Source organism: Penicillium subrubescens (assembly GCF_028828155.1).
Source record: "Penicillium subrubescens strain IBT 31985 chromosome Unknown utg000002l_segment0_segment0, whole genome shotgun sequence".
Taxonomy (NCBI): domain Eukaryota; kingdom Fungi; phylum Ascomycota; class Eurotiomycetes; order Eurotiales; family Aspergillaceae; genus Penicillium; species Penicillium subrubescens.
In genome coordinates, this window is record NW_026643152.1 from 2,060,776 (window position 1) to 2,087,125 (window position 26,350).

General features: G+C 50.7%; 11 protein-coding genes across 11 annotated transcripts; 7 read left to right on the forward strand and 4 right to left on the reverse strand.

Annotated features, from left to right (window-relative positions):
- Positions 1 to 917: 917 nt before the first annotated feature.
- N7473_002131 (peroxiredoxin family protein) lies at positions 918 to 1,931 on the reverse strand (the record flags this gene model as incomplete). The annotated part of the gene is made up of 5 exons (XM_057148071.1): positions 918 to 946; positions 1,021 to 1,186; positions 1,256 to 1,301; positions 1,400 to 1,499; positions 1,583 to 1,931. 5 exons carry the CDS (start codon positions 1,929 to 1,931, stop codon positions 918 to 920), a joined length of 690 nt encoding a protein of 229 aa, XP_057011725.1.
- A 1,677-nt stretch (positions 1,932 to 3,608) lies between these two features.
- skn7 (uncharacterized protein) lies at positions 3,609 to 6,040 on the forward strand (the record flags this gene model as incomplete). Its single annotated transcript, XM_057148072.1, has 7 exons — positions 3,609 to 3,665; positions 3,743 to 3,759; positions 3,891 to 3,963; positions 4,035 to 4,178; positions 4,289 to 5,191; positions 5,265 to 5,454; positions 5,523 to 6,040. The coding sequence occupies 7 exons, from the start codon at positions 3,609 to 3,611 to the stop codon at positions 6,038 to 6,040; spliced, it is 1,902 nt and encodes a 633-aa protein (XP_057011726.1).
- A 1,193-nt stretch (positions 6,041 to 7,233) lies between these two features.
- Positions 7,234 to 9,556, forward strand: N7473_002133 (translation initiation factor eIF2B catalytic subunit epsilon; the record flags this gene model as incomplete). The annotated part of the gene is made up of 3 exons (XM_057148073.1): positions 7,234 to 7,368; positions 7,463 to 7,587; positions 7,648 to 9,556. 3 exons carry the CDS (start codon positions 7,234 to 7,236, stop codon positions 9,554 to 9,556), a joined length of 2,169 nt encoding a protein of 722 aa, XP_057011727.1.
- Positions 9,557 to 10,555: 999 nt separating this feature from the next.
- N7473_002134 (uncharacterized protein) lies at positions 10,556 to 13,059 on the forward strand (the record flags this gene model as incomplete). Its single annotated transcript, XM_057148074.1, has 5 exons — positions 10,556 to 10,558; positions 11,022 to 11,355; positions 11,474 to 11,999; positions 12,078 to 12,964; positions 13,031 to 13,059. The coding sequence occupies 5 exons, from the start codon at positions 10,556 to 10,558 to the stop codon at positions 13,057 to 13,059; spliced, it is 1,779 nt and encodes a 592-aa protein (XP_057011728.1).
- A 1,972-nt stretch (positions 13,060 to 15,031) lies between these two features.
- mrsA (putative mitochondrial carrier protein) lies at positions 15,032 to 16,613 on the forward strand (the record flags this gene model as incomplete). Its single annotated transcript, XM_057148075.1, has 8 exons — positions 15,032 to 15,057; positions 15,335 to 15,404; positions 15,475 to 15,510; positions 15,589 to 15,721; positions 15,789 to 15,881; positions 15,940 to 15,996; positions 16,053 to 16,497; positions 16,565 to 16,613. The coding sequence occupies 8 exons, from the start codon at positions 15,032 to 15,034 to the stop codon at positions 16,611 to 16,613; spliced, it is 909 nt and encodes a 302-aa protein (XP_057011729.1).
- Positions 16,614 to 17,392: 779 nt separating this feature from the next.
- On the reverse strand, positions 17,393 to 17,965 carry N7473_002136 (uncharacterized protein; the record flags this gene model as incomplete). Its single annotated transcript, XM_057148076.1, has 2 exons — positions 17,393 to 17,598; positions 17,683 to 17,965. The coding sequence occupies 2 exons, from the start codon at positions 17,963 to 17,965 to the stop codon at positions 17,393 to 17,395; spliced, it is 489 nt and encodes a 162-aa protein (XP_057011730.1).
- Positions 17,966 to 18,693: 728 nt separating this feature from the next.
- On the forward strand, positions 18,694 to 21,742 carry N7473_002137 (uncharacterized protein; the record flags this gene model as incomplete). The annotated part of the gene is made up of 3 exons (XM_057148077.1): positions 18,694 to 18,783; positions 18,850 to 21,034; positions 21,101 to 21,742. 3 exons carry the CDS (start codon positions 18,694 to 18,696, stop codon positions 21,319 to 21,321), a joined length of 2,496 nt encoding a protein of 831 aa, XP_057011731.1. The 3' UTR covers positions 21,322 to 21,742.
- A 1,352-nt stretch (positions 21,743 to 23,094) lies between these two features.
- N7473_002138 (uncharacterized protein) lies at positions 23,095 to 23,630 on the reverse strand (the record flags this gene model as incomplete). The annotated part of the gene is made up of 2 exons (XM_057148078.1): positions 23,095 to 23,236; positions 23,308 to 23,630. The coding sequence occupies 2 exons, from the start codon at positions 23,628 to 23,630 to the stop codon at positions 23,095 to 23,097; spliced, it is 465 nt and encodes a 154-aa protein (XP_057011732.1).
- A 113-nt stretch (positions 23,631 to 23,743) lies between these two features.
- Positions 23,744 to 24,093, reverse strand: N7473_002139 (uncharacterized protein; the record flags this gene model as incomplete). Its single annotated transcript, XM_057148079.1, has 2 exons — positions 23,744 to 23,943; positions 24,000 to 24,093. 2 exons carry the CDS (start codon positions 24,091 to 24,093, stop codon positions 23,744 to 23,746), a joined length of 294 nt encoding a protein of 97 aa, XP_057011733.1.
- A 655-nt stretch (positions 24,094 to 24,748) lies between these two features.
- On the forward strand, positions 24,749 to 25,714 carry N7473_002140 (CE1 family esterase; the record flags this gene model as incomplete). The annotated part of the gene is made up of 1 exon (XM_057148080.1): positions 24,749 to 25,714. One exon carries the CDS (start codon positions 24,749 to 24,751, stop codon positions 25,712 to 25,714), a length of 966 nt encoding a protein of 321 aa, XP_057011734.1.
- A 269-nt stretch (positions 25,715 to 25,983) lies between these two features.
- Positions 25,984 to 26,331, forward strand: N7473_002141 (uncharacterized protein; the record flags this gene model as incomplete). Its single annotated transcript, XM_057148081.1, has 2 exons — positions 25,984 to 26,125; positions 26,192 to 26,331. The coding sequence occupies 2 exons, from the start codon at positions 25,984 to 25,986 to the stop codon at positions 26,329 to 26,331; spliced, it is 282 nt and encodes a 93-aa protein (XP_057011735.1).
- Between the last annotated feature and the right edge of the window lie 19 nt (positions 26,332 to 26,350).

The window sequence follows — 26,350 nt, forward strand, 5'->3', positions numbered from 1 at the left end:
AGAGTATGAAGAAGGCCAGAGGTGTGCATTTTCTAAAAGTGCCATTTCTTGAGCTACAGGATATTACATGTTTGAGGTGCATTCACGGATATATCTTTTGATATTGTGGAATTGGTCCACTCTTATGTATCTATTTGACTACAGACCATTCCTGTTTGTTGTGGTAACTTACAAAGCGCTGAGTTTTACTGAATATAAGGTTTGAATGAAGTTGCTTAGAATCACCTTAGATATTCTTGAATGTATGAGAACAAATAAAAATAGACTAATTATCCTAGAAGAATCTTCTCGCTTAGTTTGAGAATCGTATAGCTATTGAGATATTGTTTAGTTACGCTACTCTCCGATTCACCGAAAAAGTTACATTGTTTGCTTTGGAAAAGTCATTTAGGGCTCTATTTTGAACGTATTTAGGATACGATAAAACGCGGGTCGTATCGTAGATCTGCGCTAACTTGAAATGGCTAGCCGTCGTGGTATTATCAAAAGCGGTCGTGCGACTCACAAGCACGGCCCAGTCTTTTGGTCTCTCGCGCTTAGACCGCCGCCAGTTTTGATACCGTACAAATGGATTAATGTACAGTACTGCGCTCGTATAGCGCAAGTCATCTGGAGTGCCTACTGCATATAATCAGAGCGAGATCTATGGTTACGGCAATATTATACTCATATGTAGATACCCAAAAATTCGGGATTTGAAAATCCTTGGCCATGCTCTAAAAGGAGTCCTATTCACAGCGTCCCTACAGAGGGGTGGATATGTGTTGATCTATCGGTGTCAAAGCTTGAAAGCTCCAATTCCAATTTTGAAGCCTCAATGGCTACTTGCTTTTTCTCTCGTCGATCAATTGCTATATGCAAGGGCACTATTGGATAATCTAGTTATTTCATACTCCATACTCGTACAACAGCTTAATTTAACCGAGCACCTTCTCGGCAGCCGAGACTAATTTCAAATAATGTTAGTCTTTATGATTCTCTCAACGATGACACCGACAATCCAATTGCGCGATCGCTTACCGTTAACACCCGTGTTATCGGGCTCGACAAAGGCCTCCTTGACCTTGCCATCCTCCACCAGCAGAGCATACCGCTTGCTGCGGTTGTTGCCGAAGATGGCGGCGCTGTCGAAGCTCAGGTCAAGAGCCTCGGTGAACTTGCCGGTTGGGTCACCCAAGAAGCGGACCTATTGAATTGAGAGGATCGTGTCAGTCACAAATGCACGGCTTCCAAGGGGTGATGTATGGAGACATACGCCGCTCTTGCCCTGGGGGTCCAGGGAAACGCCCCAAGCCTGGGTGCTGAATTATTAATGCGCATTAGCGATCTGTCCACCTGTATTTCCATTCCCCATTTTCTCATCCCAATTGTGTCCACCGGATCGCGAGCTCGAGCTTACACAAAAGGATCATTGACAGAAATGACAAAGACCTGGCCGGCCTCCTTCAGCTTGGGGTGGTTGATGTACCCCGGAACGTGGGTGCTAGAGCAGGCGGGGCCTAGAAGGTAAAACAAGGTACATTGGTCAACAACAAAGCTCTCTCTCGAAAGACCATTCATGGTGAGGTCCGAATTGACGTACTGAAGGCAGCGGGGGTGCCAACGATCACAGCCTTGCCCTTGATCTCCTTGGCGAGGTTGATCTTGTTGCCGGGGGAGTTCTCAACCAGAACATCCAGGTTGGGAATAGCGTCGCCCTTCTGGACGAGGTTGCGCGAGGTGCTGTGGAAGGGGGCGGCCCTCACGCGGGGAAGAGTGGTTGCAACACGGCGGACGAACATGATGATAATCAATTGAAGATTATCTGGATCAAAGTAAAGAGGAGGGGGTTCAGAGGGAGCAGGGTAAGGAAGCGTGGGTGGAAGGAGAGACGTCGCGTTGTTGATGTTTTGCGCGGAGGAGGAGCTCTGGAGATCTGGTGATTTCGTCATCGGCCGTTGGGGGCGATCGTCGCCCGTTGGAGCCCTGCATTAAATGAGAAGCCATTTCCCCTGATTATTTGGGGACCAGCGTTGGAGGATTATTATGCTTTAATCTACGGAGTACAAAGTATTCTATCTGATGTCGATGAGACCATGCACTGATCATTACTTTAGGCTGCTATGGTTCACTCCTCGAGCACTGAAGGGTACAATATATATACCACGAGCCCGTTCGGTAGAATCGCCGACCAGGGCGCTTTGGCCCGTTGATGGAGACCGTCCACTATCTTGCGAATGCTCACCTTGGTGCCTGTCACTGTTGACAATGCCTCATGACGACTTCGACTCGATATGTGGCCTGGGAATCTTCTTTCATGAGGATCTCTCCGTATTCAAGAATCACATCCTATTTTATCCTCCCCGATCTTCTGGCCAACACATCGAGGGAACGACTCCGTCGTTCACCAACCAAAAGTGAACACTATGGAGCACATCAGCACACACTAGGGAGAAACAGCCACCAGTGACGAAGCTCGGACGTGTGGGAACCAGCAAAAATCAATGATCCACACTTTGTTTCCCACTTCCCAAGGATTTCCTCCGAGCGGTGGAGCTTTCATTTGCATTATTTGATCGGGTTTCCAATTGTCTGATTGGGATCATCTTCATTCGGGTAGAGAAACCAAACGTCTGAAACGGAAATCATTGACATTTGAGTTTGATGGTTCGCTCGGGACGGAATCTTTTCGATAGCTCCCAGATGGGACCATGGATGACCCCTCAGGGCTCTGAAGTGCGAGCGACACCACGACAGATACAACGTATACATGCAGTCTCTGGAGGAGCTTCGAGGCCAGACAATGTCACAATAATGCATGGGTGGCCCCCTCCAACTCGTGCGCACTGACAATCGTATGTCAACGGATGCATCTTCTCACCAATGAATGAGGTGGGATTTCATCATGCAGCAGCAGGGTCGAAGGAAGGTTTGTCTACTTTCGGGGGGATCGTACCGATTGTATCCATCGGGGGGAGAGATAAGTCGAGATTGATCGTAGACCATAATAATAGACAAACATATACGGAGTAGGGCTGGAACAATAGAGATCAATACAAAGGAGATTTACGTAGACTTTAGTTTTGTATGTACCTCCTCCTTGCATCATTCCACAGGACCCAGGCAATTCATGAAATAGTCTAAAACCACCTCAAATACCTCACGATACCTGGAAGAAACCAGATAACTTCGAAACTAATTAACTCGGAATTCAAACAGCTCAAACAGTATTATTCGATTATCATCCTCTCTATAAGCATTAATCATGTCTTCTCGTTAGGTGTCCGTTGGTCTCTCTCTCCTCTTTACCCGCTTTACCTACTCTTCTCCCCCCCCTCGTAGTCATCCGAACGAGGCGGTACCTCCGTTCGCTTCTGATCAGAAATTATTATTTCCTCTTCTTTTTTTCCCTCTTCCACACCCCCCCAACGACTCCCCGGCTTGCTTCGCAGCCTCCCATCTTCGTTTCTTTTTTCTTTCCCTACGCGACTGGGCTTTGTATACTATTCCTGCTTTCTGGTCTCCCCGGGCTTGCTGGATTTGCATTGCTTATTACCTGTATACCCGCCAGCCCGCCTCCGGGTCCAGCCTGCTGCTCGTTCGACCGGTCGCGACCCGTCTAGCCCAGCATGGAGGGTGGCCAGACCTCGTCGAATCCCGCCCCCGCTGGGAACTCCAGCGACTTCGTATGTCGTGATGATCTTCAAAAGCCTCGTTTATCTTAACCTTATGCCTCTGCTAATACTGTTGTAATCATGGTTAGGTGCGCAAACTGTATAAGTGAGTCTGCGCGATCCCCTCTTTGCTCGTCTGGGCTCCTCTCTGCAACCTGCAACCCGCCCGCCACAAAGAACCACATCCCTGTCGCCGACCGCGGCAATCTTCCGACCATGTATTGACCAAGCTTGCAGGATGCTGGAGGATCCCTCCTACGCGTCCATCGTACGATGGGGTGATGAAGGGGATAGTTTTGTAGTCCTCGAGGTAAATGCGCCCCCCTGGTCTTGTCTGCTACGGTCGCGATCTCTTGAGACTGACTTCGACCTTGAATTCAGTGCGAAAAATTCACCAAGACCATCCTACCAAAACACTTCAAGCATAGCAACTTTGCCAGTTTCGTCCGCCAACTCAACAAGTACGATTTCCACAAGGTCCGCCAGAACAACGAGGAGAATGGCCAGTCACCGTATGGGCAAAACGTAAGGCTACAGTCCATTTACCGCTACATCGTCTCCGCCGGGAATACCCCCCTGATAGGGTCACCCGCCAACCCTCATTCCGGCTCTGGCTGATAACAACATCGCAATAGGCATGGGAGTTCAAACACCCCGAGTTCCGAGCCAACAGCAAGGATTCGCTAGACAATATTCGCCGCAAGGCCCCTGCCCCCCGCAAGCAGACCCAGACCAACGACGAGGCCGCTCCCACGCAACAAATTGACCTGCTCAACCAACAGATTGTCGCCCAGCAACAGCAAATCCAACATCTCTCCGATCGCTATGCTCAGCTCACAGTGGATCATCAGCTCATGTTGCAGGAGGTCATGCGGGTACAGAAGACCGTGTTGAACCACGAGAATGTCATTCACCAGGTCATGACTTACCTGCTCTCGGTAGATGCGCGCCAACGGAGGGACAGCAAGGCTCTCTCATTCCAGGGACAGGGCGTGAGCCCGTCTCAGGTCGGGGCCGTGGACGACGAGCCATCCTCGCCTCTCCAGCAGGCATCGAAGCTGTTGAATGACATGAACTCCGAGATGCAGTTCAACTTGGCGGCCGTGGATCCGACGGCCAACGATCCTACAAAGGCGGCTGCAGTCCCGGTGGCTGCTCCCCCTATGGATCCCACGACTCGAAATGGGGTCGCAATTGCTCGTCCAGTGACTACCGCACCACCAAACCCTGCGGCGATGGTCTATCCCAAGATGGGCGGCGACCTGGAACAGGTGGTTTACCCTGTGGGTGCCACCAATGGTATCGATCCGATGTATAGCGACCACGTGAATAACGTGCCCTACCCCATGCCCGCCAAGCCAGAGGTTGATCCTGCTGAGGCTCGGCGCTACCAAGACAACGGCAACCGGAAGAAGACCACCCACGTCGATCCCGGTTGGGTGCGCAGTCCGCAAATCTTGCTGGTCGAGGACGACGCGACTTGTCGACAGATTGGCGGCAAATTCCTATACTCTTTCAACTGTGTTGTTGATACTGCGGTATGTTTGGAAAGTCCGACGATGGCCTTTACGGCACAATTCGCTATAGCAAACCTCTAACCTTCTTTACTAGTTCGACGGTCTGGAGGCTGTAAACAAGATGCAAGGCGGTTCGAAATACGATCTGATTCTCATGGATATCATCATGCCGAACCTAGACGGTGTATCCGCCTGCCATCTCATTCGCCAATTCGACCGCACTCCTATCATCGCCATGACATCTAACATCCGTAGTGATGATATTCAACTCTACTTCCAACATGGTAAGGCAGCGACATTTATCTTCAACGTTCCATCGACAAGTAGAATTTCAACTAACGTGCACTAATAGGTATGGATGACGTTCTACCAAAACCTTTCACCCGCAAGAGTCTTCTCGGTATGCTGGAAAAGCACTTGGTGCATCTCAAGACTATGGCGCAGGGAATCGAAGCTGCCCCACCTACCGCAGTAGCAGTGACAATGGCGGCTCAAACATCGGCCACGCAATCAATCAAAGAGGATAACAGCTCCCCTGGTCAATCTCCGGCTGGATCGATGAACAATTGGCAATCACCCGGTCAGTTCCATGGCATGGCGCCGGTGCCACAACCCATAACCGCGGTCCCGGGACAGTACGTGGCTGCCCCTGGCGCACCACCGGGAGCCTATACGGTGGACCAAAACGGCGTACAGTTCCCTGCGCCGCCCCCGGTTACTGTTCCTTCCAGCGGTGCCCCTCCTCGGCCCCAGCATCGTCGGCAAATGTCGGAGATGGCCAGTGCCACAGAAAACCCGAATGTCAAACGACAGCGCATGTACCCTCAACCTCAACCGATGATGGCCGTACAAGCTGGGCGACCTGGCTAAAGACCAAGACCTGTCCTTCTCCTTTCCGTAATCCATACACTTCTTCATCTTCTTCTTCCTCTTCTTCTCTCTCTGTTCATTACCCTACGATTCCCACTGTCTATAATGAGATCTTTGATCGTATATTGCTCGCTTTGCTTGCTCGCCATTCTCAGCTTGTCTTGTTGCCTTGGTCACGGTCGTTCTACCCCTTACAGGTCATGGTGTTTGTCTTTTTTCATTATTGTTCCAAGGTTTCTGATTTTGGGTGGCGAATTAGTGCGGTTTCGATTCACGCGTCAGCGTCGACCCACCCCTGGACTCTTATATACACTTGTTTACCCTATCCATTACTGGGGAGATTGTTTTGCCAGGTACATACAATACACACATTTACATATGCCACTCAAACGGGGCGTGTCCCTGTTTTCCTCGTATCTAGGGGTAGATTGAGCAGCTTGAAAAGCTCTTCAGCGCACTGAGTTTCGTCGGCTCTAGACTAGAATGGTGCAAGGTCAAGGCATGTAGGGGTTTTTCGGTAGATCTTACCACCCAGGTTGTTCTCTCCGGTGAACATCATACAAAGTACTCTGTACTCATTAGCATCCAAAGTATCACAATGGGACCAATTGACTTTTACTAGCTTTATCCGCGTACCACCTCTGACGAACCATCCGAGCCATCTCCACCATACCCGCATTCCCACACACGAGGGCCGGTCGGGCGAACCCGAGATCTTGAGGGGGCATCTTGTAGGCGCGTCTAGACCAAATTCCATCGTCGTAGGGCAATTAAAGGAGTCCACCAGGGCCCAGGCCTTGCAGGAAGTTCTGGACCATCTGGACCTTTTGCGGCTGCTTGTGGCTGGTGAGATGGCCCCTGCGCCATGATAGTCACGTGAAAACCTTTTCGAGATTAACCGCACAAACAGGTCAAACAGTGCAAACTAGGCAACACGGTGGGAGTCCGAGGCTTGGCGGGGTTTTTTGTGCCTTTCATTGATGGCGGAGTCACATTGGACCTGTGAGCTACAGCAAATTTCAGAGCGAATTTGGCGATTCAGTCCCGGTTACTTTGCCATTCTGTGATCCTTGAATATTAGGTACGACTGCCTTTCATCCGACATCAATTCAATACTATCCCGTGATTCAACTGCTGCGGCTCCTGTGTGAATCATCCTGATTGACACTGCGCTCTAGGATCTCCGAGCAGCAATGGGCGCCAAGCAAAAGGGTGGTGGCTCGAAGCCAAAGAACCAGGCGGATGAGGTCGAGGAGACACTTCAGGCTGTGGTGCTTGCCGATACTTTCGAAACCAGATTCGAGCCTTTCACTCGCGACAAGCCACGGGTATGTGCCATGCGGCGTTCCAACCATAAGCGCGTACATGGAAAAGCCATGTTGCACACAACACAGAGCTGACCAGCAACTTCTACGAAAATAGTGTCTACTCCCTCTCGCCAATACCCCACTCATCGAATACACCCTCGAGTTCCTCGCGAACGCAGGCGTCGAAGAGGTCTTTCTATATGCCGGCGCTCATTCAGATCAGCTAGAGAAATACATCAAGTACAGACCCTATACCCAGTCATGCGGTAGGGGAAGAAACGGCTAACACGCTAACCCCAGTACTTCGAAATGGCGGGCTCCATCCTCACCCTTCAAGCAATTGACCTTCCTCAAGTCCACCTCCACCTCCGTCGGTGATGTCATGCGCGATCTCGACGGCAAGCATCTCATCACTGGTGATTTCATCGTGGTCAGCGGCGATGTCATCAGCAACCTGCCCATTGAGGGCGCTCTCACCAAGCACCGCAAGCGTCGCGAGACCGATAAGAACGCCATTATGACAATGGTCCTCCGCGAGGCGGGCCGCAACCACCGCGCCAAATCCTCCTCCATCTCCCCCGTCTTTGTGATCGATCCAACCAAGGATCGTTGTCTGCACTACGAGGAGATCGACCACCACTCCGACGAGCACCCGGCACGCTTGAACATCGATTCTGATATCATTTTGTCCACACCCGAACTGGATATCCGCCAAGACTTGATTGATTGCAGCATAGACATTTGTACGCCTGATGTGCTGAGCTTGTGGTCCGACAGCTTTGACTACCAGTCACCCCGGAAACACTACTTGTACGGAGTTCTGAAGGACTACGAGCTGAACGGCAAGACCATCCACACATACATCATTAAAGAGGACTACGCCGCGCGGGTACGCAACCTGAAGGCCTATGATGCTGTCAGCAAGGACATTGTCTCTCGCTGGGCTTACCCCTTGTGCCCGGATACCAATCTCCTCCCGGGACATACTTACAGCCTCCGCAAGGGCAACTTGTACCAGGAGCAGGGCGTCACATTGGCTCGCTCGTGCGTGCTCGGCCGACGTACTGTGATCGGTCGGGGTACTAGCATCGGCGACCGGACAACGGTGCACAGCACAATCCTCGGACGGAACTGCAAGATTGGCAAGAATGTCCAGCTGGATGGCGCGTATCTCTGGGATAATGTCGTGATCGGCGATGGCTCGGATGTCCGCGGGGCTATCATTGCCGATGGTGTTGTAGTTGGCAAGAACTGTTCTATCGCGCAGGGCGCTCTTCTCTCCTACGGCGTTAAGATCGCCGATGGTGTGAAGATCGAGAGTGGCAAGCGCATCACCCGGTCTCGGCCTGATGGGAGCGTGGGCACCAGTGACCCCGAGGTTGTTGGTGAGGGCGGCGAAGGTTACGAGTTTATTCATGGCGAGGACGAAGAGGAGGAAGATGATATCAGTGTGGCCTCGTCAGGCTTAGTATACCGCATGCCGGGTCTTTCACTATCCAATGCCTCCATTTCCACCCTGTCCTCCGAGGTTTCCGAAGGATCCTGGCCCCGATCCGGGCGGTCCAGTTTCTCGGATGGCGAAGAGCAGGACAACTTCCACCACGACGCCTCTGTCAGTGTCTTTGACAGTCTGCGCGAGGGCACATCCGCCGACGTGGTGCAGCTCGAGCTAGTCAGTCTGCGTATGACCACCAACGCCTCCGATGTGCAGGTTCGACGCGCCGTGGTCTCCTCCTTCATGAAGTACATCCAACAATTGATGGAGGGCGGCAAGGGAGCCGGTGAAGCCGTGAAAGAGGTCTTCACCAAGTACCGCGAGGTCGTGGACCGCACTCTATTCGACCGGAAAAAGGAGGTCAAGAAGGACCAGGTGGACTTCCTGCTTCAATTGCAGCAGGATCTGGTGCACCGGAACAAGGGTGCTAGTATCCTACTGTTTACGGCGAAGGAGCTGTATGATCTGGAGCTGGTGGATGAGGAGGCCTATGAGCAGTGGTGGGATGATGAGCGGTCTAGTAGTACGGAGGAGATGAGGACTGTGCGGGCTCAGACGCAGCAGTTTGTGGATTGGTTGGCGAACGCTGAGGAGGAGAGTAGTGAAGAGGATGATGATGATGATGAGGAGGAGGAGGAGGAGGAGGAGGAGGAGGAGGAGGAGGAGGAGGAGGAGGAGGAGGAGGAGGAGGAGGAGGAGAGTGATGACGAGTAGATGCTTTCATATACCATACAATTTTGAGGTTAAAACTGGGACAGAGGTATTATTTTCATACTATTCCTCAAATGCCATATCCCACTGGCCACATGCAAATTCCCTTGAAAAACTTAACCTGACTATGTCTCCACCTCCATGGATCGAACCCTCACCCTTGTCGTTCCCTATATACTTCGCCCTGTTAGTGCATCACCATCCGAGGACATTGAAGAACATCGCCAGTCCTCAGTGCCGCCTGATACAGGCCTTTACACCCTCTAACACTATCAAAAAGGCTATTCAAGAATTATAATTAATACAATATAATAGTCTAAGATGAACATAATCATTAGAAAAATAAAATTACCAAAAAGAAATCTCCAAAAAAAAGGAACTCCCCCCGCCTAGGGGTATGCCCGGCCGTCCGTGGAGTTCGGAGCGTCAACACTGGCCCAGTACTTTCTTCTTTTGTTTGCCCTTTCCTCCAGGGCACACCTATGGTTCACCAATTTATGGTGGATACCAACTAGGCCATCGGAGGGGGGGAGTTGATTGCTTGACCTAAAGCGTGGGCATAATCTTGCCTAATTGGGATTCTGATGCAAACACGTATTCTTGTAGTTGTTTTATGCTGCTGTATGCCTCGAGGTTGCATACTTGGCTGATTAGAGTAGTATGGCTGTAGTCAGTCATACAAGGTACATAAGTTACTATAGTTGGTAAGTATGTCTTGTTAGCTTATTAGGGCTCTCCATTTTGGCTGGACCAGTGGACAACGCTTGGCAATAATAAGCATGGTAACCCCCGTTGAACAATCAGCAAATGAATGACTGACTCAAATAAGACTTGAATCTCCATCTTCTTTACACTCTTTACATCTATGACTCCTTTGTGTTGCAACTTCCCTTAATCTTGCACTCATTGATTCGACGGTAGGCAGCCGTAAGGCGCCACGCCCTAGGATCTGCAGGTCACTTTTCAGCCTCGCGAATCAGATTTCGTTCTAGGCTTTGGGCGATGGTAGGCATGAAGACAGGTCTGATCTGAAAATCATTACGTTGGATTTTCATTTTTTTGGTGTACGACTCTTCGTTTCATTATTAATCAACTCCTTTCCACTAACTTACTTAGTTACCTAGCTAACTATTATTCATCAGGTGCCTAATCACATACCCCGTCTAGTAAGTGACCCAAGTAACTTAACTTCTTGGTGAACGGTTCTGTCCGATCGCCCCCCTTCCCCACCCGAAACAACAGGCAAAGTCCCTCCCGTCTGGTCCCTCTGGGTCTCTGGGTCTCTGCGACCGTCTGCCAATTTTGCTAGTGACGTTGTGGCTCAACTGGTTTACCAACGATCCCCGATCCCTTGGTCTTGAACCCCCTCCCCTCTATCTCCCCCTACCTTCAAAAACCCTCCCTTTCCCCACCATTGTCGGCACCTTTGCCGCACCCCCCTTTCACCACGCCTCGCCTCACGCGGAAGAGAAAGGCGGCTGAGGCGGCGATTGCGGACAGCGACCAGTCTTCCCCCGAAGCCGCCACCAAGGCTGCCCACTGCGGAAACGCCACTGCTGCTACCGCTGCGTCTGACCCCAAGTCACGCTCCAAGCACACTTCTTCCGTGACGGTCACCTCCCAGGATACCGAGAGGGGTAGCTCGACTAGTGACGCTAGCTTGAATCCGAAGAAGAGTCGTATCGCGACGCCGGCGACGACTGCGGGCAGCATGGACTCGGATGATGATTTTATGAGTGATGTGTCGAGTCCGGATGATTTTCTGGATACACAGGGTAGTGATGATGAGAGTTTGGGTGAAGGTGCGTGAAGCAAAGAAGAGCATTCCTAGTGTGATCTACATGATCTCGAGGATCGGAGGAAAAGGATGATGTCCTAGGATTATTGCTGACCTGACTCTTTCACTTGTCACGAGTTTAGATTTCAGCGACTTAGATACGGGCTTTTCCGACGATAAAGATCTCCTCACGCAAAAGCGCAAACCATACGAGGTCAAGTTCAAGGTCTTGACTCCCTCCGATATCGATCATGAACAGCTGGTGCAGATCAACGATGTTTCTGCTATCCTCGGGTTACCGCCAGAGTCGGCGGCTATCCTACTCCGGTTCGCCCGATGGAAAAAGGAAAAACTGATCGAGGGGTACATGGAGCATGAGGATGAGACGCTCGAAGAGGCTGGACTCGGGAGAAGCTCGCAAGGCACGGCGCGGACAGAGGTTATCCCTGGGTTCATGTGTGACATCTGCTGTGATGAAGGGGATGATCTAGTGAGCTATGCGATGCGTTGTGGGCATCGATTCTGTGTGGGTTGTTATCGGCAGTATTTGGGACAGAAGATCAAGGAAGAGGGCGAGGCTGCTCGTATCGAGTGCCCCGGTGAGAATTGTCATCGTATAGTGGACTCCAAGTCTCTAGATCTTTTGGTGACCGAGGACTTGCAGGAACGGTAAGTCAGCCTTGCATCTCAGAGGGAGATGTAAATGGAATCGAACTTTGGAACTGACATGACGCTTCTTACACATAGGTACCGCACGCTTCTTACCAGGACCTACGTGGATGATAGGGATAATCTACGGTGGTGCCCGGCACCTGAATGCGAATATGCGGTTGACTGCTCCGTCAAGGCCCGCGATCTTCGCCGCATCGTCCCCACGGTGCGATGCCGCTGTGGACATGAGTTCTGCTTCGGCTGTACCCTGAACGATCATCAACCCACCCCATGCACACTAGTCAAGATGTGGTTACAAAAGTGTGAGGATGACTCCGAGACCGCCAACTGGATATCTGCCAATACCAAGGAATGCCCCAAGTGCCAGTCCACGATCGAGAAGAACGGCGGCTGCAACCATATGACCTGCCGCAAGTGCAAGCACGAGTTCTGCTGGATGTGTATGGGTCTCTGGTCCGAGCACGGCACCAGCTGGTACAACTGCAACCGATACGAGGAGAAATCTGGGTCCGATGCTCGCGGTGCGCAGGCCAAATCTCGTGCCTCGTTGGAACGCTACCTGCATTACTACAACCGGTATGCGAACCACGAGCAGTCCGCCAAGCTGGATAAGGATCTTTACCTCAAGACCGAGAAGAAGATGACCAGTCTGCAGTCTGCGTCTGGTCTGTCCTGGATCGAAGTGCAGTTCCTCGACACCGCCTCACAGGCTCTTCAACAGTGCCGCCAGACGCTGAAGTGGACATATGCATTTGCATTTTATCTAGCGCGGAATAATCTCACGGAGATTTTCGAAGATAACCAGAAGGATTTGGAGATGGCGGTCGAGAGTCTGAGTGAGATGTTTGAGAAGCCCGTGCCTGAACTGGCCGAGCTCAAGGTGGATATTCTCGACAAGACGGCTTACTGCAATAAGCGGCGGGTTATCTTGTTGAGTGATACAGCCGAGAATTTGAAGAATGGTGAGTGGATGAACGGCGTGTTCCCTGGACTCCTTTTGTTATGATCATTACTGACACGATTCGCAGGAGAATGGTCATTCAACGTCGAGTGGTGATTTCTCGCCAGTCCTATATACGGGATCCCACGACACGACTGCCGATGCAGACGAGACTTCTTGAACACGTGAACGAATCATTGTTTTTACCCCTTAACCCATTCTACTCACCCCTCACTTCGAATTCCCATCACTATCTCCCCATCTTCTTCATCTTACCTCCTCGACAGCCTCGACATCTACTCCACCCACCTTTGTCTCCCCTGTTTCCCTCTCTCTTTCCATGGAAAAACCATGTCGCGGCGCAATGGGGTTGGGATCATTTGTGTTGGTTTTTGGCAAGGCAGATCACATATGTCCTTTTCTTTGTTTCACCTTTGCTTTCCATAGCCAGCTAGCGAATCATCATATTACTTGGATGCTACGTGTGTTGTAGGTTATGCTGTAGATGGTTATATAGGAAGGAAGTGTATGTAAGGTTTCCAGGTAGTTTCCTTTCGGATCATACCGGGCTCCTTAGTGGTGTATTCCACTCTGCAGGAGAGTCTCCCCTGGTCACATCTCCATATATAACAATACTTCCCGGCACTATTGGAAGCATGCTCACCTTACTGGAATTTGACCGTCATGTGGAACTCGACTACGTACAATATCGGCAATTTGGCAGCTCTAAACTCCATACATACGAGGCCCAACAGAGTTTAGTCACACACCCGGGCCTCGGCAGCCCGCTCCGCGGAGTCGCGTGGTCGGGCTGTGGCCTTTTGCCGCTGGACAAGCACCATGGTTGGATGAATTCTTATGTAGTAGAATGACAGATAAAAATGATTGGAAAAAGCATAAAGTTCCTGATAGGCGTCGGGGAAAATCTGCCGGCGCCGCTGTAAACTGTACTGTTTTGCTCTGTTGTTTCTCTGGTGGCCACATGCTCGTTCCGTCCAACGTCAAGTCCAGCCGATCTCCGTAGGGGAAAGGGGACGGACGGTGGATCTACCATCTTCTTCTGGAAGGGTTCGACAGTTCTCATCCGATCCATCTGGTTGGAAAATATGAAAATGGGTGGTCCACTCTAGGCACGTACAGTAATTCTGTGCCCCAGCACACACTAAACCGATCACAGGAAGGGGGCGGTCCCTTTGTTCAGGTGATTTCATTTCGGCGGCTTATCAGATTGATAATTCGGTACCGGGCAGAGTACCGAGTGGGTACTTCATTTTACAGGTCATTTGAGCGTGGGAGACAAGTATTCGGTAAGTTATGGACACGTACCTCGGCTTTCCCTCGGTTGTGCCAAGATCTCCGGCGGCCCGATCTGGTAAGTAGTTCCGGTCCCGGGCCTCTCTTAGGTAAGCTCCGTCATCGGATCTTTGGAGGAACGTTGGTCGGGGATTCTGGACTCGGGTTTCTGAGTAATCGGGGATACAGGCAGCGATGAGAAGGACAAGAGAACGGACATGATTAACTAGGATTTAAGATCATAGATAGGTTGATTGAGGTATTCTGTGTAGAGTCATGGTTAGAATAAAGTAGAGAAGGCGGAGGTGAACAAGAATGGAGACGAGAAGTGCTGTGGAATCTAGCGATGGTCGACCAGTGTGGCGGACTGGTGAATGGTGGTGGTCTGTGTTAAGGTCTTTAGAACTCCAACTATCTCCCTTTCCTCTTCTCCGGGCTCTCCGAAAAAAAAAATCGACCTAACAAAAAAGAAGAACTGTCCTAGTCTTTGTTCTTAGGTCTTTTCATTCTTCGTTTGTTTTAATTCTTCCATTTACATAACTCTCCTCTCTTGATTCTTCAATCCCCCCGTGCTTCCCGTGAGCCACGAGAAATCTTGTTACTTCGTACCTGTTTGGTGCTTTGCTCCACGGAGAACCCCCGGCTGAACCTCTTCCAACGAGCGCCGCCCCGATCAGCTTCTTTCCTTTGCGACAACACTTCGGTTTCCGACCCTCATCGTTTACAACGTTGCTCTTCACCTTTTTCCTCCTCTTTTCCCGAATTGCGCCCGCTGCGCTCGAGCTAGCGGAGCTCCATGGCGGCCTCCGAGCAGGAATATGAGTATGTCAACAGGCACTATCTCCGCGGCGACCAGTATCTCCCAGCGGGCTCGGTGGATGATCGCTTTGCAGTGCGCGGTATCCATTCCTGATCGAATGATCGGTTTCTGGTGCTCCGCCGTGGCTGAATTGTGTGTGTGGTGTTGCGGGCGATCTGGCTCACTGGAGGCCGTGGGAGAATACCTGTCGCCGCTTTTCCCTTTTTTTTCTGGGGATGATTCGGGCGACTGGCCGACTTTGCGAGGGATAATGAGCTAATTCATCTTGTTACTATCTAGTTATGAGGCTCTGCCATCTAACTATGGCCTCGGTCACAATATGCTTGCCGGTGCTTTTGCAGGGATAGCGGTATGTTGGGCGGGGAATTGTCGGGCGGTAGAGATGATGGGGAACACGAGCTGATGAGCGGAATTTACAGGAGCATTCGGTGATGTACCCAGTTGACTTGCTCAAGGTATGTGCTTTCTTTCTTGTTTTTCGGTGGGAATCGGTGAGAGCGCATTTAACTGACGAGGTTGGGGATTGTTACCAGACTCGCATGCAAATCTTGCATCCCTCCACGGGCGGCCTCTACACCGGGTTGACCAATGCGGTTTCGACGATTTATCGGATTGAGGGCTGGCGGACACTATGGAAGGGTGTGTCGAGTGTGATTGTTGGCGCTGGTATGTTTTTGATGAGTTTGGAGATTTAGGGTCGAGTGGGACACGGACACTGATGAGAGATTTCCAGGTCCTGCACACGCGGTCTACTTTGGCACATACGAGATTGTGAAAGAAATGGCAGGTGGAAATGTGGATGACGGGCACCATCCTTTGGCAGCTGGTATGAGACTCGTGCCTCACTTCGTTTTTGGTGTCGCGTGACTAATGTGGAAATCCAGCTCTGAGCGGAGCTTCTGCGACAATCGCTAGTGATGCGCTGATGAACCCCTTCGATGGTAAGTGGTCTCCAGGCAAACAAGACCGAGAGCCGTACTAATTTGGAATTTAATAGTCATCAAACAACGAATGCAAGTCCACGGATCCGTTCACAAGAGTCTGATGCAATGCGCCAAAACCGTTTACCGCACCGAGGGTCTCCAAGCCTTCTATATCTCCTACCCTACTACCCTCTGCATGACCGTGCCTTTCACCGCCACCCAATTCGTCGCATACGAGTCCATCTCCAAGGTCATGAACCCCAAGGGCGAGTATGATCCTTTCACCCACTGCATGGCCGGTGGTCTCGCTGGTGCCTTTGCCGCCGGTATCACCACTCCCTTGGACGTAGTGAAGACCCTCCTCCAGACCCGTGGTCTTGCCGAGAGTGAGGAAATTCGCTCCGTTCGGGGTCTCTTCAATGCGGCGGCTATCATCAAGCGCCAGTTTGGCTGGGCGGGTTTCCTGCGTGGCATGCGGCCGCGTATTATCTCGACCATGCCCAGCACAGCTATTTGCTGGTACGTATCACTGTTCTGGTTGTTTCTCGTGGTTGGTGAAGTATTGCGTACTGACTTTGGAAAATAGGACGTCTTATGAGATGGCCAAGGCTTACTTCAAGGGCCTCTCCGAATAAACGTCTCCCATCGGAGAGTTCTCAACCCCCCGAACTCTTTATCTACCCAACCGACTTGAATCCCAGTCCCGATCCGCTCTCCACCATTTTCTCCCACCGTGCAATATCCCGTGTTGTATGAACGTCACATAATACATTTTCCCTCGCTGACCCCCATTCCTGAGGCGACATGGGCTTTCTTCCGCATCCTTTCTGACAGAGTCTTGAAAGATACCGGCAGTGCCCATTCAATTCTGACTTGATGCGGTGTGCATCTGGGGTTGGAAGAACTTGATCGGTCTTCTTGTTCTGGTCTTGTCTGTCTGAATCTCTTCCCCTCTTCAAGAAAACCAAAGCCACGCGGGTAATGAATGTACAGTTTGGAGAATGGGACGGGTTGTAATCTGGAGACCAACCTCGTCAATTCTCTTTTCTATCTTGCCCTTTCCCTTTCCTCATCCTCTTCTTCTCGACGCCCTCCCCCCGTCCGATGTGTGTGTCCTATCTTCGTTACCGGCGTTGGAACGTGGAAACCTCGGGTTTTTGATTTCATGCGCGCGGGGCTGGGGGTTTCCACTCTGTTTGCATCGATATACGTCTTTTGTTTGTTAATGGTTTCGTTTCTTATTTTGGTTTCCTCTTCTCTACTTTTACATGTACTGATAGACGTTCCCCACGAGGAATCTAGATGTGATATCCGAAAGGATTTACTTTGCTTGTTTGGAGTGAGTAATTGAGTATTTCATCAGCTCTAGTACAGAACGATTCCGAAAAAAAATCCAACGATTTTTCATTCCAGCTTAGAACCTCTGCCTTTTCGCGGTCTCATAATCGTACTTGCGCTCTCTATGCCAATCCGTAACACAAGGGTCTTCATCACCATAGCGTTCGCAACATTGATAGATGAACGATCCTGGATAATTTCTTTGATTTTCCTCCGTGTCAATCGGTCCATGGCAATTTTCATCATGGTCAGGCCACATGTCATAATCCGGCATGGCAAGATCTGACGTTTCATTAGCGACACAAGTGTAACCTCTAAGCTTGGGCAAAGATCAGGTAGGCTGGTAACCGGGATTATTATACGTACCCGGATGGTAGGAACAGCTCTTCTTAGTATTTTCGGAGACGTCAAACTCTTCCTTGCAATTGATGCAGTTCGCGTAGCGCGTTCTCATCCTCTTGGGACCAGTAGTAGTTGCTGGCATTGGTTGAGGGACTTCATTTTCGTGGACAAAGAGATGGCCTTTCGCGAAGTCTCTAGCTGATGGATTCGTTTCACATATTTTCCAGAGCAGTGATATCAGGACTTCTTTCGATACTCGGACAATTGCCGTGTTGAGTTGGGTGAGATCTTCAGTCGTGTCTGTCATTGCGGATAGGAGTACCGAGACGGGTTTTTGAAGAATATTGGTGTGAAAATGGTATATCAGAGTGCTGGGAGTTGTCAGCTATATTGACGGGCTTGATTCAAATCTGACCTGTTGGAATTCTTCACCCCGTGGTGGCCTTCGAGAGTCGCGACGCGATGCACTTAGGGTACGAAATTGTACTAGCGTGTAATTAATGCAATAACCAATGCTACTTGTATTGTGTATTGAAGTTTCCCCGCAAGAACAATCACTCTGTAGGCATCAAGTATTGTTACTATACTTAATATGCCCCGTTCGAATACGAGAGCAGGGGTTTGAGGCTATTCATATCCCTCTTTGGTATACCCTGTCAATCCATCCTGAAAGGCTTATTCTCCTGCCATCTCTTCGCTAGTGTAGTATCCTATTCATTTGGTTGAGCTGGGACTGTAATCATAAATGGTCAGTGTAGACCCATCATACTAATAATAAACCCTCTGATCCAAGACACTTGATGAATGATGTCCATTTCTAAGACATCAAAAAACATCCCAATATTTGGAACTAGTGGAGATGGTCGAGTGATTCTTGTCCAGTCCGCATGCAGTAACCATCGACCCGACGACGTCACGCGAAAACTCCTCCCCCTCACAATTCCGCGGGAGATCATCCTCCTCAACTAGACTCGCCTCCTCCCCACCACCAACGACTAGTCTGCAGTGAAATGGGTGCGGGCTTGCAATTTCCCAATGATGCGCCCACGGCCCGCGTCTTCCCTGCAGAAGACATACGATGAATGTTATCTCGCCTGCTCAACCGCAGTCTATTTCGAGGGTCAGGTAAGTTGTTTCATTCCCCCAGCCCCGATCGGGCAGGGCAGCACGGGCAATCGCTCATGACATCAGAACAACGAAGACGAGGCATTGAGGTCCTGGAGATCCGCCCTTGAAACCATTTACCATCACAATGCCCGTCGAGTACCTTCGAACTATACCCCCAAGTCTGAAACGGAGAGGGCCCTGCAGGATTCTATCCGTGCGCTTGAGGTTCAATGCCGCGAGCGAGTCGATCTTCTCGAAGCGCTGCGCGAAAGCCGGAAGGAGTCTGCCGAGGCCAACGGGAGTAAAGAGCCTGCCACCCTAGTCAAGGGCAAGTTCCCCGCCATCTTACAACGCCGTTCCTCGTCCAATAACCAGCCCGGCTGGATCGGAGACGGTACCATCCCCGCCGTCGGCTACACCGACCTCTCCAAGCCCGCCGCCATACCAGGCCGCCATTCCGCTCCATCCATGGCCAAACGCAACTCCCACTCCGAATCACAGTCGTTGCAGGATGATGGTCCAGTGTTGGACGCACCGGCGCTACGTGTTAACTCGAATTCGTCCGAAAAGACCAAGTCTCGAGGGTCCAGCCCAGAACGACGCAAGACGATGCTGACGACGCTACGGAACACGGATGGAAAGAAAAATGGGAAGAAGTCCAAAGTCAGCGCCAAGAAGAAGGAGAAGGAGATGCGGCCGGCCGCATCCAAAGCAGCAGGACTGGCGTGGGGCAATATCTATAGGACTCCGTCGAGCGAGAAGACCGTCAGCGATGCGACGCTGGCTTCGTCGCGTCAGATGGCAGCCAGCGACCCAAGCTTTCGCCGCGAAGCAGAACCGAGGACCAGCTCTGGAGATGAACCTGTATCATTGGGGAGGAAACTTCCAGATATTCCACGAAGGGATTCTGCGGCAGATCGGATTCCCTCGGCAAACTGGCGAGAGCCTCATCTTCCATCATCACCGAGCAGACCGTCTCCCAGAATCTCCGCTGAAATGTCTCCGCGAAAACCTCAGCCTCCTTCTCAAAGCCGGCGGCCTCTTCCTCGTCCTCCTTCGGGTTCAATTACTATGCCGGATCCGAGGGACTTTACACCCACGCCTACATCTTCGCCTGCTCCCAAGCCATCAATAAAGCCTAAGCCTGTTGGCTTAAGGACATCACTTCCACCTCCGCCCCGAATCACACATATTACGAAATCAGAAGGCAATTCTCGACCAACGACGCCCCGGCAGGATCGGGACGGCAATGTTTCAAGTAGCAAGTCCCGAACAAAGTCAACGCCGGGAGTCGCTCCGACCAGTCAGTCAGCCTATATGTCACCGTCCTCAGGAAGTGACGATGTTCAGCGTGGCGTTGATCGGATGTCCATCTCAGCAGCGAAAAGCAGCAGTGCAGTGCGACGCAAGCCGCCTCCAGTAAAGCGGCGAGAGACGCCTCCCTCGAGTGACCAAGAATCTTGGGAGCAGCGATCGTCAGAAGAAGCAGAAGACGAAGACGAGGATGCTGACAGCCACGATATCACTAAGATTCTGAGCAAGCTGCCTAAGGGCGTGGATCTACAGTCCGCACGGCAGATCCTCAACGACATTGTTGTACGTGGCGATGAGGTGCACTGGGACGATATTGCAGGTCTAGAGGGAGCCAAGAAAGCACTCAAAGAAGCAGTGGTATATCCATTCCTTCGGCCGGACCTATTCTCAGGCCTCCGCGAACCTGCTCGTGGCATGCTTCTCTTCGGTCCCCCAGGCACAGGCAAGACCATGCTCGCCCGCGCCGTAGCCACGGAATCCAAATCAACATTCTTCTCCATCTCCTCATCCAGCTTGACCTCCAAATGGCACGGTGAGAGCGAAAAGCTCGTTCGCGCCCTCTTCGGTCTCGCCAAGGTTCTTGCCCCTTCCATCATCTTCGTCGACGAGATTGACTCCTTGCTTTCTGCCCGATCTTCCGGTTCCGAACACGAAGCGTCTCGACGATCAAAGACTGAGTTCTTGATTCAGTGGTCGGATCTTCAGCGTGCTGCGGCAGGCCGCGAGCAGAGTGCCCGCGATAAGAAAGAAGGCGATGCGAGTCGTGTCCTGGTCCTGGCGGCAACCAACATGCCTTGGGATATTGACGAGGCTGCACGGCGCCGATTCGTGCGGAGACAATACATTCCCCTTCCAGAACACCATGTTCGTGAGCAGCAGTTGCGCAAGCTATTAAGTCACCAGCACCATGAGCTGAGTGATGAGGATACCGAGGTCCTTGTCCATGTCACGGAAGGTAAACGCTCACCATCCGCATGCACTCTTTAGAATTTGTTGAATGTATTTCTAACACTCGTTCTAGGCTTCTCTGGCTCCGACATTACGGCCCTCGCCAAAGACGCCGCAATGGGACCCCTCCGCAACCTCGGCGAAGCCCTCCTACACACTCCCATGGATCAAATTCGCCCGATCAGATTTGAAGATTTCGAGGCAAGCTTGTACTCTATTAGACCTAGTGTCTCACCAGATGGATTACGCAAGTACGAGGATTGGGCGCGGGATTTTGGCGAACGTGGTGGATAGATGGTATTAGCACCGTCTTATTCCGCGAATTACCCCTTCCCGACCTGTACTCTTTGATGAATGACCTTAGCCCTCCCACGCACGCGCAATCTACATGTTTTTGTTTAGTCGCGGGTGTTTTGGAATCATGTAAGAAATGGAATGAAAAGACGATTACGACCTCTTGTCTCGCTTGTTTCAACTTGGATTCATCCGATACTCGGCCGGTCCGATTCTTGATCCTGCTTCTGCTTGTCTTTGCCTTCTTTTCTGGTGTTGGGGATAATTGGCGTGTCTTGCTTTGGTGTCTGTGTTCGACTAGTTTCGGCGAGGTGTATTGCATGCATGGTATGCGTTGGATGGGGTGGTTTGATACGAGGATTGGTTGTTGCTTATTGGGGAAGTTCTTTTGAGCTTAGGGATGGCGCCGCATGTCTTGTGGGATTAACTTCCTTGTGATGGAGAATAACGAGCACTAGATGAAATATACGACTTGTCTACGGACCTTGTGTGTTGTAGGATGTATAAATTTGGGGGTTCTGCTCTCTGCTTGCAGGAAGACGGAATGAACCTCTGTTGTGCTGGCATAGCTCTTTCATTGATTCCATGAAAACTGCATAGATGACCATGTTACTCTTTGGCTGGTAGTGTATGGTCTACGGCAGTTGACGTTGCATTTCACAGAGATCTCAATAATCCATCCAATATTACGCTAGCTCCACTGCCCTGATTGCTGCTAACCTTCCACAAGCCATGGACCCACTCTCCGGCTAGGTATACTCCAGCACATGCGTACTCATGCTCACATTGGGGGGACAAGAGTATTTCGTTTCTCTCAAAATCGGGTCCACTGCAGCTCAAGAGTTGGACCCTTGGTACACCCTCGCAATTCCGCGCTCTGAAGATTTTTCGTATCAAAATTAGGGTACGTTCTGCATGACATGGAGAAACTTACTGGTAGAAACGACAGATTAGTCGTGATTCGGGGTTCAGTCGTATTTCGTTAATTACGGGGCTATAAGGGAGTTAGAGGACTCGTGTTGGTAAAGCTTGAGTGGTTACTTAACGCACGATTGATCTGAGATTTCTTGGCAAGTTTCTTCAGGCACTTTGTAGCCATAGTAGGTGGTCTCTCCAGTTTCGGCATCTGGGGCGGTGATGAGAAGATCGTTCTTTAAGAGGTGAGTCAGGATATATTAATTACAATTGATTAGAGACAGGCTAAGAACAATACTGATCCCATAAATCTTCTCTGGCCTCTGGTTGGAGATCGAGTTGGGTGCCAGGCAGTAGCTCAAGGAGAGGAAAAGAGGAAGGAAGGTTAGAGATCTCATGTTGCCTTTTGCTGATTAGTTGGAACTTGCTCTTTAGCTGCTATTTAAATGGCAGAAATTTGGGAAAGGAGCAGTTTTTATACATCGATAAAAGGTATCTAAGCAAGTGGTAAATTGTGTCTAGGGAATAAAAAGCCGATGATAACTTTGTCACACTGCATTTGGGACGTTATACAGAGTCAATAGATTTGCTGCTGCCACGCTCCCCCAGAGGTAATTCAGCTTCACTTCGGTCTTCAATTTGCAATGGATCTGTATGGATTACGGGAATTTAGAACAATTCCAGAGTCTTGGGTTGCTATGGAATACATCATGTCATAGTATATCACAGTTTCATTGTGGCCATCGCCTCGCATCTAATGGACAGGTCAGTTGTTGACTGTCATTAATTTCGTCAAAGTCATACATCGTCGGATGTACCAGGAGTTAGGGGCCTCTTGGCTTTGAGAGCAGGTTGCTATCATAAGTTTGCGTATGACTCCCGAGGCTGGCTGAGGATCTGTGGATCAGCGGCCGGATAGAGGGCAGACAGGCTGCAATGATCGCCACAGACGCTTACACCAGACTCCATATTAGAGCCGTCGCGATGGTGTCGAGCAAGTCTCGGTATCCATTAGATGCGCCTGCACCAGGTGTTAGCTTTCATTTGCACCCTAGCGGTGAAGATATATACCGTGGGTGAAATACAAAATCACTACAATCCCGGTGATTCCAACTGCAGTAGAGAGAGATCCGAGAAGGAAAACCAATAACACGCTGATTTTCTTCGACACTGAAAGCTGCAGTTTCCAGACCAGAAGTATTGGGGAACGCAAAAGAATAAAATCGGTAATGACGTCCGGGATAGCATAGCCAGACCACGAGATCTCTGCCTGGATGCAGTGTTTTCGATGCGACCAGTCTAGGTACTTGAGACTCCAACTTCTCACGTGGCATTGAAAGGCCGAAGAGATCAAGAATGAAAGTGCTAGAAAGGTGCAAATCACAATCATGCATAATGAGGCAATATTGAAGGCTTTGCCTCGAAAAATCCTCCGATGGGCTAGGAGTACATTAATCTTGATCACTCCGAAGGTGATCGTTTCAACTATACTATATCCAAGGACAATCTAAGCCGAGTCAGTGCATTCTCTAGGGTATGAGAATAGAAAAATTAGTGTATTGCATGCCTGCTCGGCAACCTCATCTTCAGGTCCTCTAAGAATTGTATTCTGATGAGGCGCATTGGGACCTGGCCGCTCCGAATGAGCATCCAACGCCCCTAACGCTGCGCCAGCAATGTCTGTGATTCCAAGTCCCCATAACAAGTCTGCGGAGATCAAAAAGTCCAGTCATCCTCTCTGAGAGCCACTCGTAGGTGATGACGAGTCAAGAATCGTAGGCCCACGGCGACCGAGGCTAGCGTAGAAAGCAGTACACCCACGGCGATAACACTATGAGGACTGAGGTTTAAGAGCATAGTATTGGCTCAGTAGCCATGATGATGGCAGTCTTGCGACCCTTGAAGGGATCCTCAAAGCATTTATCAGAGCAGGTTGTTCGGCATCTGCAGCTTATCATATAGTGACGGAATGGCCCCGGCCCTAGCCCCCACGAGTCAGTGGCATGGAGCGGCATGGCATCCAGAAAGCAAGAGATCAGCCAGTGGCATCCCTCTGTAGATCCATCTTCTTGCTGGCTTGGGGCCAGAATGGATTTGGCAGTTTCCACTTTCAGCATCAACAATCAGTCTCTTCTTCTGCAGATCAGGTTAGTCTCAACTTGTTGCATGGGGGTTTTCCGAAAATATAACTCCAATTGCACTGCCCTGCCTGTTTATTAGTGTCCCATGATTTTGGATAGTGCTGACTGAGACACCGAGTCGTGGCTGGGACCGCAAGGGCTGTATCCTTCGCGGGGCCGAAAAACGTGAGAACGCAAGTCTTTCTTGTTGAGAAAGTGGTGCTGACGGGCCGTTCAGGTTGTCTCCAACGAGTTGATAAACTGATCTTTTACCAGATCAACTCTTGTAACCTTACACTTTGGGAAACTCCTCAAGTAGTGCTATAATTGGGGCACTGTCCCTCGCCTGGGTTCCATTGATTGTATCTTCACCCTTAGGAGCAAGAAACAAGATGCACCTCCCATCCCTTCTCTCCCTTGGTGTATTGGCTGGCATGAGTGTCGCCAGTCCTTCTGGCTGTGGCAAAGATATGCCGTCCAAGTTCCCCAACCCTGGTGAAAGCAAGACCCTGCGTCTGCCAAATACCGATCGTGAATACCAGCTCTTCATCCCGGCCAACTACGACAAAAACAAGCCAACGCCGCTGTACTTCTCTTTCCATGGTGCATCCCGGGATATGCTTGAAGAAGAATCACTATCGCAATTCTCCAACCCAGAGTTCAACCCCAATGGCATTGCAATCTATCCCAACAGCAAGAATGGCTACTGGCTGTCCAACCCCAGCGCTGATGCCTCGCGCCCGAATGATTTGGACTTTACCAATGATCTCTTGACCCATATGGAAGAGAAACTCTGCATTGACACTCGGCGAGTCTATGCGGCCGGCAAGTCAAATGGCGGAGGCTTTACCGGCGTGATCGCGTGCAATGCCACCGTTGGTAGCCGCTTCGCTGCGTTTGCTGCTGTGAGCGGTGCCTGGTATAACACCGACGATATCCCCGGTGTAGGCCCCTGTGCACCCGCGAAGCGTGAAGAAGGATACCCGTTTCTTGAATTCCATGGCACTATCGACACCACCGCTCCCATTGACGGCAACACAAAGGAACACCCCAAGCTCCCGGTCATCGATATCCTCGACGGTTGGGCGGAACGCAATGGATGTGGCGCGAATGCCGAGTGGGCTAAGAATGAGACCGTTTTCCAGCAGCCTCTCGTCAAGCATGCCAGTTGGGATTGCGCTGGTAAGACTGGTATTGTGCAGCACTATCGTGAGGGAGACAATGGTCACTGTTGGCCCTCCACGTTGGGCAATGATGATTATGAGAGATTGGCTTCTCAGTGTCCCTTGGGCAAGTATGTCTTCAACGCCACCGAGTATATATTTGATTTCTTTGGCCAGTATCATTTGAGCAACTGAGCTTCCTCGCACAATCCAAAATCCATCTATTCTTCATCGATATCCCCGATTGATAATCTTTTATCTGCCAATTGGTCTTTCGAGTTGAGGACTTTCGCTTTGGGATGTTATTTCTGAACGCCCTCCGGGTACAGCGTAACTGTAGCGTAACAATGACGCCCGGCGGCAAATCCGAGCCTATATAAACCGTAGGCCGTAGAATAACTCCCAAGCAATTGCTCGATCTGTCACCACCCCTCCTGCAATCATCAAGTTGTAAACTCTCCAAAATGTCCATATCCGCCAAAGAACAAGCGAAAGCTCAAGGCCAAGAGGACACCCGCGAACCCGATGTGGACGTCCGCCAGAACGATTCTAAGTTCTGGAGTGGCATTCAGCCTCGCTATATGAGCGTTGATCAGGAAAAACGCTGTTAGTATCACTGTCCTGAACAGCCTGTGTAGAATTCTTGCTGATATTTTGGATGCACTTGTCTAGCTCAATATGACCTCGAGGATGTTGGCAAGCCTGAGGCAGTGAAGGGCAACAGACTGCTTCGTTCGAAGCCAGAGGGTGCGAGTCGGTATCAACAGCCTGGTGGGCCCGGTGAGGAAAGACTACCTCCTGGAGATGCTTGAGGGATTCTGGCTATATAGT